The following is a 13731-nucleotide window of genomic DNA, read 5'->3' as shown; positions in this document are numbered from 1 at the left end:
TGCATTGCTGATCTTCTTTCTTGCTAAGTGCAGGCTGCTCTTCCAGTTGGAATTATTTAAAAAGGGTAATTGCCAGTTCCTGTCAATTAGCACTTTGACATCTTTCCAGTATTTTTAAAATACTTCTTTGTAACTTTTATTTCCTAAAAATACATTGGAGTAAAAATCATGGCACTTTTTACAAAAACATTTTGCTCTAAACTTTCCAAGATGTTTTACGTTACTGTCTTTTTAAAACTGCCATTGTTTTTCCTTAACTATCAAATGGATGCTGCCCTAATTAAATAAGTTTATATTACCTTTGATGAAAATACCACATGGAAATGTAAGAAGAAGTAAGTTGACAGCTTTTGGGATTCTTTGGGGGAAATTATCTGCTTACAGGCAAGCCCCCTTTTTCCAATAAAATAATGATTTACATTTTCAAGACCAGTGATAATTAAAGGCAAGCAAATACTATTGTAAGTTTTCATTGGGTGTGGAGCAGATCAGTGCAGTGCTAGCTGACAAATACTGATAATGGTGCATGTCTTGGTATATAAGTTTCATAAATAAACTTGTGGACGGGTTACCAGGCAAATCATGGAATCTATACCCAATGTGACATTGTTGCCTTGTAACTTTATTTTATCGATCAAGACAAAACAACTAGGTGACATTCTCTGAATGTTATTTGTTATATTGAGTGTTCCTCCCTTTATTTTTATTTTGTGTAATTGTATGTTCTGTAAGTGTGTGTGTGTGTGTGTGTGTTTGAGGGGAGTGGGGGTTGTATCCAGTGCTCCTTCTTTTTGAAGTATTAAGAGCTAAAAATTTTGAAATCTTGTATAGTACTTCTGTGAGTATTCATATACATGGTGATGGACTTCAGTGGCTATGGGAGCGAAAATGTAATATTTTTATAATGGAAAGCTTGCAAAGAGGGGTATGCAGATTACTGCTGGAGTAAGAGTTATCGGTATATGTACTGAAAGATACCCACACGTATTTCCTCAGTGGTTCAGGAAATGAAACCACACTCGGTTCTTAGTGTGATGCACTCTATGGAAAATTACTTGGGTTCCTGGAAATTCAATATTTTACAAAAATTCCTTCACTTTTTATCAGTGGTGTATATGTGAGTGAATGTGGTAGGTGGAAAGAAACCCCTTAGGGAATAGTACTCTCTAGGGTTATCATATTTCAACAATCAGAAAAGAGGACGGTGGGAGCCCTGCCCCTCCCACTTCCCGCCCCCTGACTGCCCCCCTCAGAACCCCCAACATCCCCCCCAGCTCCTTGTCCCCTGACTGCCCCCTCCTGGGACCCCCCCCATCCTAACTGCCCCCCTAGGATCCTACCCCCTACTTGTCCCCTGACTGCCCAAAACCTCATCCACACCCCCACCCCCTGACAGACCCCCGGGACTCCCACACCCCATCCAACCACTCCCCACACTTGACAGACCCCTGACTGCTCCGATCCCTCTCCCCACCCCTGCCCCCTGACAGCCCCCCCCAGAACTCCTGACCCATCTAACCCTCCCCCTGCTCCCTGTCTCTTGACTGCCCCCTCCAGAACCCCCCTGCCCCTTCTCCGACCACCTGGCCCTCTTACCGTGCCGCTCAGAACAGCGTGTTGGGCTCCGCGCGGAGCGCATAGCCCGGTTCCCGCCCTCGCAGAGTGCTGCTGAGCGGCGCGCTGGGCAGCAGGGGAGGGGGAGAAAGGGGAGGAGCTCCAGACTGCTGGAGGCCCGATGCGAATGTCCGGCAATCTGCGAATGCAGGGAGGGGGGGAGAGAGAGGAGGGAGGAAGCGGAGGAGGGGCTCGATCCGGCTGGCTGCCCTTGTCAGCCGTGCCGCGCTCTGCATGGGGGGGGGGGGGGAAATCCGGACATTTACAAATTCCCCCTGGACGCTATTTTTAAACTCAAAAAGCCGGACATGTCCAGGAGAATCCGGACGAATGGTAACCCTAGTACTCTCGATATATTCTGTGCGGTTTGTCAGATTGGGCACTGGAAGCCTTATCTTTGAATTCTGCTGGGTTTTCATATCATGCTAATTCTTCACTTATTTTGCTCATTTTGCATTTTCATTCCTTTCCCTCCTTTCCCTTATGTTTTAATCCTACCCCATTTTTTCACATGACAGGAAAAAGCCAGATCACATCAGGTACCAATCAGCTTTTTATACCTTCCCAATGTTCTTTGGCACGTAAAAGCTCATCATTAACCCTGCATTTCATTTTGATTACTTGCAATGGATATAAAGTGTCTGTTTAAGAAAACAGGGATTTTGCATGAATTGAGAGCACACGTGCTGCTCAACACCTTTTAAATTGATAAGAAGGTTTGATGCATTTATAGTCAGAGCTTAAAACACCCCTCCCCCAAAAAAACTTAATCTCCACTGTCAGACTTTTCCAGAATATATGTTAAAAGTGCTATCTTGCTCCCATTTAAGTCAATGGGCATTTTGCTACTGACTTCCCTGGGAGCAGGATTGGGACTTCAAGTGTTTCTCTTTTAATCATTCTATTTAATTCTCTGGGCCTAGATGATTCAGTCAGCTGCATGCCTGTCAAACAATAAACAAAATTACTCCCTCTTGAAAGTTGTTAAAGCTGATTTAAGTTTCTAGTAAAGACACTAACGTCATTTTTAAAATTTTCTTCTCATTGCTCTATTTCTCTCTCTCTTGTAGTTCTTAGAAATTTGAAAACACTCTTTGCTGGTATTTTTTGTTCTTTTTTAACTGGCAAATGTTGATTTTATTTTTCCTTCTTTTGGATAAAGTTGAAGTGAAATTAGCCGTTTTGTTTAACAGCTACTTTGAATGATGTAGAAGCATTTAATGTCAAAATATCTGCCTTGTGGAGCAGCATCATTTTAGTTATGCGCTACTAGCGAGCCAGCAGGAACAAAACTAATTTTTTTATGCCCCCCACAAAATGTCCCTTCCCCCCCTATTTTCTGGTAATAGAATGGTGTGTTTAAAACACCATTACAAATTACAATACAGCTAGTCTCCAAACCAGGGACACAGTAGGGACCTTGCATCCAAATAATGTAGGAACAGTGGCATGAGGTGCGAGTCTGTTTTGTCTTTGGACCACGCCCTTCTCTGTGTGGATTAGAAACCAGAGAACTTCCCTAATGGGATCTAACCATTTTAAGATAGGCCCAAATTTTGGCCTAAAAAAATCTCGATAGTCCTTAATAATGAAATCACTGTGGTGCTGAGTGACCTTAATGCACTGTATTTTGTAGCTGTCTTTCAAAAAATGCTATGATACTAATGCATTCACTCACACATTTGGCATAGATCTGTGGCTAAAGTAAAGCCAGAAGTTAATGAGTATTCGTTATAGCATATACTATACCAAATAAAGGGTTACATTTTCGGTGAATTTTTTTCCCCATCTCTAAAAATTTAAATGAGTGGGCTTCTTTAATTTGACTTCTTTTTGTAAAAGGTAGGTAGAGCAGTGTGAAAAGACCTCAGAAGTGTCATAACATACTGTACATTTATACTGTCAGATATACCATGGTTGCCAGATTGGAGTTTGTTCACTGTGGAGATTCACTAAATGTTAACTGTACAAGTGGAGTGTGTTGGATTCATAAAACTCACCACACTTATTTAACAGTGATTCTTAGAGATTTGCTCCATTGCATGTTATCTCTTGTGGCAGGGCTGCACTTTCCTTTGCTTTGTAGGGGTTGCTTTTCATGTATCTAACTGGTTGTATGTACAAAAACTCAGACTTATTCTTTGCTTATCTTCCTTTTTCAGCCTGCTTTGTAGCTGAATTATCCATTTCTTTACTTAGAAATAATCTACATAATGATTGGGTTACATGCTTGATTAATACATTCCTTTTAGATGGTAAAGGTGATACCTTTTAAATTGCAGTGACTGAAATATACTGTAGTTAATAACTTGAAAAAATCCTTTCCATTTTTGATCTAAGTATTTCAATCACATTTAGAATTAACCTTTATTTTATAAATGGAGATCTTGCTTTTTGAAACTAAATATATTCCTACAACATTTGGAAATATAATTGTTAAAAGGTAGAATCTCAACTTTCTACAGGCTAAGTACTAACTGTTTTACAATAAAAATTTCCTGGCATGAGTCTAATTCTTTTTATACCTTATTTCCCCTTTTGTTCTTCCTTAAGTATTTTTTGTGCTTGTGGTGGTTGAATAAATAGGGGCGTTTTGTTACTATTTGTAGTGAAGTAGAGTTCAGTAATAAAGAATTTCATGGATAATGTGGCAATGTTTTGATGTCACTTTACATAACATTGTTCCTCATCTTAACAGGCAGCACAAAATAAGTGACATACTGTATGAGTATGTTTGTGATAACCACTTTAATATGATAAGATATAAAACACAGGCTTGTATTAAAATAAACCTTGATCAAAGAAGTATGCCCAACTTTGACTATAGTACTGAATTAGTTTTGATTTTATTTTTTTCTATAATCTTTAGCCAGTTACTCAGTGATTCCAGTTTTGTGATTGCATCCCAAGGAAATAGAGTGGCAGTTAATTAGTTATATTTGTCATGTTTCGTGTATGGTAGCCTGATCTGATGATGAATCAGATGTTTTGGACCAGGGTCCTTATGCAGAGTCTTTTCCAGAATAGTAGCAGGATTTCCAACCCCAAGCATTCAAAAACCCTGAGTCAGGGCCCCAAAAATAAGATTGGCAATTTTGGGAGTCTTTTTATTTGTCTTCTGGTATTTGAGCCTGCAGGGTGCATTTGCTTCATGTTTTCAAGCTTATCTCTCCAAAAACGGGGTCTAGAAACTCACTTTAAAAAAAAAAAAAAAGTTGATTCTCATGCAGTCTCTTGATTCTAGCATCTAGGGCTTTAAGAAACACCAAATACTAGAAAACTTGCAATATATTGCAAGAGATGGCAACACTGCAGTAGTATTAGCAACTTCATAAGTTACTTTCTAAAACTTCTCTCTCAAAAATATTTGAGTGAGGAATTCATAGATTCTAAGGCTGGAAGTGACCGCAGTGATCACCTAGTCCAACCTCCTGCATAACACAGTTCCTGAAACATCCCCGAAATAATTCCCTGTTTGAACTTAAGCAGATCTTTTAGAGACATGTCGAATCTTGATTTTAAATTTTGCCATCAGAACCCTTGGTATATTGTTCCAGTGCTTAATTACCTCTGTTAAAAATTCATGCCTTGATTTCAGTCTGAATGTCTAACCTCTCAGCTTCCAGCCACTTCATAGTTTGTGTTATTGGTAAACAAACTAAAATAGATGTTTTAAATTATTTATCAATTTCGCTTGTCATAAAAATATAGACGTGACCATACATTGGAATGTAAACGTTTTGGAATGACTAGCTTAACTAACATAGTGATAATGTGCATGCACTTGTGTAAGATTTAACTTAGGTGAATCTTGCTTAATTTCTTTTCTTTTGTCTTTGTTTTTCCTTTTGTCATTGTTTTGATGAAAGACCATCGTTGTGCAAACTTGTCAAGACTTACTGAGACATAACTTTTGTGAACTCTTTTATTCAGTGTGATTCCATAGATACTATGTTCATCTGTTACAACCAGTAAGCACTGTGAAATCAGTTAAATGTTTGGATGTCTTTTTATTTATATAGACGCTGGTTTTCGATACAGAATAATCAGCTTGTTTACCAGAAAAAATTTAAGGTAGGTACTGTACTTCCAATACCCAAGAATGTGATTAATGGGAATTAGGGGGTCTGTTGATTAGAGCAGAGGAATGAAAGTTGAGAGATGCTGCCACTCACTTGCAACATGACCTTGAGCAACCCACTTAATTTCTCTGTCTCCGTTTCCCCGCCTATAAAATGGGGCAATATCAGCTTCGTAAATCTCTGAGATCCCTGAGTGATAGGTGATTCGTAAGTGCGCATTATCATCATTGAGGCTCCTGATAGTGATTCCACGGGTAGGGCCGCATTCTAAAATGAGCACAAACGCCTGTTTTTCTCTAAAGTAGGCTGCTGGTCACTGTTAAATTTCATATAGGGTTAGTTTTTATGCCCTTTGAATTTTCTATGCAGTTTTTGTTTCACTTTCATTCAGAAATTTGTAATAGGAAGACTTTTAATTTGGGCTTTAGTTTAAATTTGTCAGTGGCAGTTTTGCTTTTCATTGTTGGCTGATACCACTTTTAAAAACATCGTCTGAATTCATAGAACTTGGGAGAGATGTGGCTCCTGGGCAAATCTGGTGCAATAGGTAGTTTTGTTTTTTAAGTAATCTTCTTCTTATAATTGAAAATGTTTGTGTGCACACACAAACCTGGTTGGGGCCAGGAACATGCAGTCCTGTTTGTTTGATTGGGAGGTGCAGGTGGGCAGGTCCACATACAAATTTCTCTGTCAAAAGCTACACTTTGGTCAGATTTTATCCTACAAGGGAAGCTATGTGCAGCTGCTGCTGGACAAAGTATTCTATGATGCGCCATCAACAGCTATGTTTCTACCCCTACTGGTCTGCTCCCTGCCTACTTATCCACCTCCCACCCCTAATTAAAAAAAATTCTAGGAAAGGAATACTTGGAAAGCTTTGTTGTGAAGCACTTGGGGTTGCTACACACAAACCGCGTGACACAAACCCACAAAAGCAAGGCTATGAAAAGTTAAGCTACATATATATATATATATATATATATACACCCTCTTTTCTTCTACCCACAAGCACACACCTTACTATTTTCACAGCTGCGAAATACCACAGATCATGCAGAGCATCCTTAACTCTGCACCACCTGCAGCCCAGGGAGGACAACCTTCTTCATTCCCTTCAGCAAATATGCCTGTACCAAATTCTCCGTTCCCCACACAACTAACTTCTAAACCAGACACTCACAATTACTAGTGTTGGGGGAGAAGAGTCTAATAAAGGATTGTGTGCAGAAGGGCAGAAGTGGTGGGGGGGAGGGGGCAGAGTTAATGTTAGAAATTGTCATAGTGGATCAGAACAGAGGTCCATCTAGTCCAGTGTCTTGTGGCCAGTAGCTGGGCATGGTGCGTGGTCTGTTGTGTAAGGTGGCTCTGGTAATGGTTGGATATATGCTTGTGGGTGGACAGGAAGAATGAATGTACTGATTAGGTGGCTTAACTTTTTTCTTTTTTCCCTTTGGGGGTTTGTTAGGTATGGGAGTGTGTGTGGCAATCCTAACTGCTTCATGATAATGTTTTGTGAGCAGTATTATTATTGTTGTACCACAATCACACTGTAGAACCCTTAACAAATATTATACTTTGATGCTAGTTTAAGGATTTTGTTATTTTTTTATGGACCAAATTTTTAAAGCAGCTTCAACCTAGCATCTGATTTTGCACTTGCAGTGAAATGTGGGCACATTTAATTGTGACCCTTCTCCGTCTGATTTGCAAGCTAATTATGCTCTTCTCAGAAAAAACAGTGGTACTCAGTTGAGCCACTCTGCTGTTTAAATATCAGCTGTCAATCAGTCTATTTTTATAGGAAAAGGGGTGTTCTCCCAAGTCTGTATTAAATTTTCATACACATTAATGTTTAACTCCTACTATGGATATCACATGCAATCTGTTTTGATGAAAGGGAAAAATTGGAAAGCAGTTGAGACTAGCAGTGGCTTCAGTAAGTTTCTCCCGTCACCATAAACTTGAGTTGTTTTGTTCATTTTACCTCTTTCTAGGATAATCCCACAGTAGTCGTTGAAGACTTGCGGCTTTGCACAGTTAAGCATTGCGAAGACATAGAAAGACGTTTCTGCTTCGAGGTAGTCTCTCCAACAAAGTAAGGGGTAATTTTTTTTAAAGTTCATATATAACACAAGTTTTACATTTCAGTTTCAGACTTGGAACTCAAGAAGGCCATGTAGGGTTCTGGACTAGAGGACCTCTTGAAGTCTCTTCCAATCCTATGATTCTATGTTTTGGGAGCAGTCACAATGGGAAAAGAATCTCAATCGCTTTGTTCTCTAAATTCTTGGACCTGGAGCATGTGATATTTCTGGGCAGCAGTAGTGACTATTCAGTCTGCTTTTTGCACTTGTAATAAATCTGCATCCTGGTGCTCTTTATACAGTAGTACAGTTGGTAGACAGATTGCTGCTAAATGGATCAGTTGCGGGCAGTACTGTCAGGCTGCTTCTTAATAGTACAGAAAATGGCTTCCAGTTACTTCAGATAATTTCTAAATTCAGGAATAAAGCACAGCATAGATGTAATAGCTGCTTCTGCAATAGTCAATTACACTTCAGTTCCCACTGAATAAAAGGAAAATACTGAATTTTTAAAAAGTCAGTACTAGCCCAAGCAGCACCAGGCAGTATAAAATACTGCCCAGTGTGTTTAGAGAGGAAAGGCAGCTCTGCATGTGCAAGCACTGGACATTCGTGTCCGTTTCGTGTCCTGTGGCACACGGCCAGCTGCTCTTGCGGGGCTCTGTGTGTGGTTTTTCTCTTCTCCATCTTAAAATTTGTCTGTTTTCTGCTCTTTCTCCCCCTGTCCTGTGGCCAAATTCTACCTTTATTTGGCTTCTGCCTACCTACGCTTTCTCAACCCTTCAGTTTGACATTTGATGACTTGTTTTCTCTGAATGTTAGTGTGGGCAGCAGTTTTTCCTCCTCTTTAAATCCCTGAAGTTTCCTGCCTTTGAATTCAGTCTCGTATGTTAGACGTCAGAACTCTGTGCCTTTTCTAGGACTGATGTCCATGTCCTATTTAGTCAGTCATGCAGGTAAATGGGAGGTGAGGATGCAAAGCAGAAACTTCAGGATAACCACATGGAAATTAAACAGCAAATTAAACCATCCTTTGGGTTTCTTAGGGTGTTAGATTTGAGTATTTTGAGGCAGGGAACGTCTTCATTCTGTGTTTGTGAAGGGTCAAGCACATACCAGCTGTTAACAATAATAGTAACTGTGTGGTGTAGTATGTATACAAGGATGCGCTGAAGTTCCTAACATAAAACTTGCTTAAGAGTCTGGCTTCTAATGAGCGAGTCTCTTCTTTGAGCCAATTGGTCAGTTTGCTTGAATCTTAAAGTCTGTGTCTTATTTCTCACAGAAGCTGCATGCTCCAGGCTGATTCTGAAAAGCTGCGGCAGGCATGGATTAAGGCTGTTCAGACCAGTATTGCTACAGCATATAGAGAGAAGGGGGATGAATCCGAGGCAAGTATATTTACCTTTCAAGATCCAATAATACAGTAAACCATTTCTGATCCTTTTTTCTTTGTGAGAATTGTAGAAGAAATTTAATTATTTTTGTGAGGTCTCTGATCTGTGTCTACTGAATTAACTTTTCATCTAATTAAGGTTATTTTGACCATTATGTTTTGAATCAATAACTTCTTTGAGTGATTATCTATACAGATTTCAATGTTGGAGTGCATGTGCACAGATTGGGTTATTTTGAATGACCGTGTCTGTTGAGGGCTCCCAGGGCACAGGTGTGGTTCCGCTCCCACTGTAGATGAGAGAATAAGGGGTGAGGTGGCCCCAACCACCTTGCAGAGCACCAGCATGTGTCCCAGAGCCCAGGGGTAAACAATACCAACAACTACCGAGATCTTGGTCCTCATTCAGATACCAGTCCTAGCAACAATTCCAACAATGTCCCTCAGAACTACTGAGGAAATGTCAGTGGTGCCACCAGCAGTGCTCATCAGTCTCATCCTCGATAGCCCTGCAGCAGGGACAAACACCAAGGAAGCAGTTTGGATGGGACACTTGAGAACTCAGCTAAATCATCTGTGGATCCACCCCCCTTGGTTTCTGTTTGGCATCCGCCTTTATTGTTTCAAAGAAATCTGAGTTAGCATGACCTTGGACAGGTGGGCCCCAGAGGTTGTGAAGAAAGGTTCTCACCCAGTTTCAAACTGTTCACCTCGCCCACACCCATCCTCCACCTCCCGTCCCTCTTCAGGAACTCTTCTAATGAGGCACTTCTACAACTAGAAGTCAGCTCCCTACTACAACTGGGAGCTGTAGGGGAAGTTCCTCAAGAATTCAGAGGAAAATGCTTCTACTCCCACTACTACTTGATCCCAAAGAGGAATGGTGGGCGGAGACCCATCCTAGATCTGTGATGTCTGAATGCCTCCATTGATGTTTCAAGTTCTGGATGGTCACCTTAGCCTCCATCAACCCTCATTGGATCCCATGGACTGGTTTGCAGCTCTTGACCTACAGGATGCTTATTTCCACATCTAAATAGTCCTGGAACATAAACAATTCCTGCGGTTCATGGTACGAACATCCTGCTCTCAGTACAGGACCCTACCCTTTGGTCTGGACAGCCTGAGCCACATTAAAAAAGTCCTTCGCCAATAATATTTGGGTTGGGTTATGGGGAACAGCAGCAACTGTTAATTCAGCTTGCAAATTCTCAATTTCCATGTGCACTTTAGCCAAAGAATTTTGTGACCCCCTACTAACGAAAGCTCTGCCATCTGTCCTGGCAGTATGTCTTCCTCCTGGACAAGGTCTCTCCTGACCACAGAAATTTCTGCACCAGAATCCTTCCACCCAGGGAGTTCTTTTCCATTTACTCTGACAGCCTTTATGTGGTTCTTGCCAGGCTGTGCAGTTGCTATTTTTACAAACCCTGTGTGATAAGTGTCAATTGCCTGAGGTGCCTCTGTGCTCTGGGTAGCAGCATTTCCATGAGTTGCTTGCTGCTTGTTCCCACTCAGCACAGGGCATTTATTCCTCAGGTGCTCAGTGGAATTACAATGATAGCACCTTCAGGGCGCTTCTGGTTTTTACAGGAGATTTGGGACGAGGACTGGAGGAATTACTTAGGGAGGTGAGCACCTACCCTCCCATCCACCCTCCTCCTTCCCAGGGGTAAAACGGGGACCCTGCTTCCTACCAATCTTACATATGGTGGGAATCCTTTGTTTCCCAGTTTGGTCTCCACCCTTTCTGTGGAAAAATACTCGCAGGCCAAGATGGGGTCCAGTACCAGGTGACATAACCACATGACCCTGCAGTGTCAAAGCAGCATCTCAGGAAGGTGGGAGATTAGCATCTTCAAAGTCCTATTGTCCTCCCTAATGGCTCATTGACTAACCAGCCAGTCTTGTGGGCATTCCCCTTGCAAACACTTTTGTAATTGATACATAGTCTATATTCCTAACTTCAGATACAGAAATGATGCATGCATACAAATTGAATAATCACGTTCAGTAAATCATAACCTTTCCAATGATACCTTACATGACACATCGTGCATAAAACATATCTTAATTATGCCATATTCATATCATAAGCATATCTCTATGAAGAATATGGGGCGTAGTGCCACAACATCCACACTGACTCTCTGATGTAATATACAGAATTCATAGGAGCAGTGATAGATTCCTAGTTGGCAAAAGCATACCTGCCACAGAACAGACATCAAACAGTGACAGACGTACGACAATTTTATGTGCACCCGGTAATGCAAGTGAAAATCTGCCTGAAGCTTCTGGGGCACACGTCATGTATGTATGACGTGCAGCTTGCTAAACCTCAACACGTGGTTAAGATCTGTGTATTAACCCAAGAGAGACTGTATGGACATGTGGATTCCTCTCCACAGAGGGCCTTTCTTCATGAGACTAGTGGGTACACCCAGACCAGGAGTGCACAGGAGCTCCATTGTCTGCATCCCTCCCTTAAATGAATCTGATCACGAATGCCTTCACCTGTAGGTGGGGAGCACACTTGGACCAACTCCAGATTCAGGGGAAGTGGTTGGCTCTCATGTCATTCCTTCATATCAGTGTGTTGGAACTCCGAATAATTCAGTTGGCATGCAGAGTATTCTTACCTCTCCTTTAGGGTCTCCCTATGCAAGTGCTTACATACAATACCATGGTGATGCACTACATCAACAGGCAAGGAAGGCCCTATCCTCCCCCTTGTGCCAAGAAGCCATGAGTCTGTGGTTATGGAGTATTTGGCACCAGTCACCCAGTAGCTGTCCATCTCCCAGGCCTGAGGAACACCTTGGTGGGCTAGCTCAGCAGAAACTTTCCAAGAGCCATGAGTGGCCCCTCAGGCCCTTGGCCCTCCAGACAGTCTTTTGCCGATGAGGCTACCCAACAATAGCCTTGTTAGTGATGTGCCACAATGTCAAATGCCAGAGGCTCTGCTCCAGAGGAGGCGGAGTCTGGGATCCCTCACAGGTGCTTTCCTCATCTCTTGGTCTCCAGACCTCATATATGCTTTTCTCCAGGGTCCTGTGAAACTTCAGGCAGGATTCAGGGACAGTCTCCTGATAGCCTCCACTTGGGCCAGACACTTCTGGTACTCCTAGCTGATGAGACTGTCAGTTCAGAGGCCAGTCACCTCACTGAGTCTGCCTCGCCTGCTCTCTCAGAATAACAGTCAAGTCCTACACCTGAACCCGGAGTAACTGAACCTCACAGCCTGGATACTGGCTGGCTGATGTCCACCAGGAGGAGTTGTTTGCTGGCAGTCCTTGATATCTTGCTTCAGAGCAGGAAACTGTCCACAAGACAAACTTACCAATGTAAATGAAGCAAGGTGGATTGATTTTAAGTCACTTTTTAAATAACTGATTTTTAATAATTATTTAAATCAGCAAGCAGGAGACTGTCACCAATTTTAATCTTGTTTTGCATTTGTATTTTTTAGTTATTTTTCTACAGAAAGATTGATTCTCATTGATTGATAACTATTAAAACATGTTGATTTGTAACTAAATATAGTCTTTACCCAATTATTCTGACTAGGAGGATACAGTATTATCTGCACACATTTATTTAAGCAGTTATATAGCTTAACTTACATTTATTCAGAGTATTAATTTTTATGTTAGAAAGTGGTGAATGATGCATTTCTTATTTAGTAAAATTAATAATTTTTTAACTTGTGATTTGTGTCACGTTGTATTTGGATGGAAATTCAAACAATTAAAATGCACAAACATTTCAAATTGTTTATTAGTTAAATAAAATGAGCTGTATGCATAAGGGGAAAATGGTTATAAAAACATGTCTTGCATTTAAAACTGATTTATTAAACAAAAGTATTATCAATTAGTGAATTGAACTAATTTTTTTTTGGTCACCATGTCCTTCAAGATTTTAGAACTAGTAGCTTTCATCCTCTAACACCCAATTGTTGTTTTATAGATTGGGAGAGGACAACAAGCTTTCCTGCTGTTTCTTAACTATGAATGAACTAGTTTTTGAACTGAACTAGTTTAATAAACTGAAATTAAGAAAATATTCTCTGTGTACCTGTAAAAAAAGGTTACTGCTATCATAAGCTGATTTAGCACTTCAGCAAATTCTGAGTGCAGGTGCTTAGCCAGTGACTTCCACCAGTTCAGTGGTTTGACTTTCTTTGAAACTTGGCAGCAAACATGTACTATTGTTACTATTGTTTAATGTATCTGATTTTAATAGATTATACTAAGGTTAGTTCTTAACACAGGTTGTCAAAGTTTCAAATTTAAATGATTTCATTTTTTAAAAATAAACCTATATTTAAATAAAATCCTATTTTTAAAAATAAAATTTCAAATACTGATTTTTTTAATCCACTTTACTGTAGGGGGATTAACCGTGTTCATCCCTGTGTGTATTCCACATGTGACATGCATGTGCATCAAGTGCTTGCGACTCAGAAACCTTTCAAGTAGTGTCTGTTGGTCCATGCCTGCGTCCAGGGTGTAAGGGGAAGTACGAACCACCTGCCTCTGCAGTTCCTTCT

The 13731-nt window shown here is 40.8% G+C and overlaps 1 protein-coding gene across 1 annotated transcript in view; it reads left to right on the top strand.

Annotated features, from left to right (window-relative positions):
* The window catches only part of ACAP2 (ArfGAP with coiled-coil, ankyrin repeat and PH domains 2), a 119572-nt gene that overhangs the window by 81428 nt on the left and 24413 nt on the right, over window positions 1–13731 (top strand). The window contains exons 11-14 of the mRNA XM_065410377.1: window positions 2133–2153; window positions 5637–5688; window positions 7691–7791; window positions 9066–9171. Of these exons, the coding sequence (XP_065266449.1) occupies window positions 2133–2153; window positions 5637–5688; window positions 7691–7791; window positions 9066–9171 (280 nt within the window). The remainder of the gene's footprint in view (window positions 1–2132; window positions 2154–5636; window positions 5689–7690; window positions 7792–9065; window positions 9172–13731) is intronic.

The sequence above is a fragment of the Emys orbicularis genome, chromosome 9, assembly GCF_028017835.1.
Source record: "Emys orbicularis isolate rEmyOrb1 chromosome 9, rEmyOrb1.hap1, whole genome shotgun sequence".
NCBI classification, from domain to species: domain Eukaryota; kingdom Metazoa; phylum Chordata; order Testudines; family Emydidae; genus Emys; species Emys orbicularis.
Note: the sequence above shows the minus strand (reverse complement) of the source record. Positions and strands in the feature narration are given on the sequence as shown.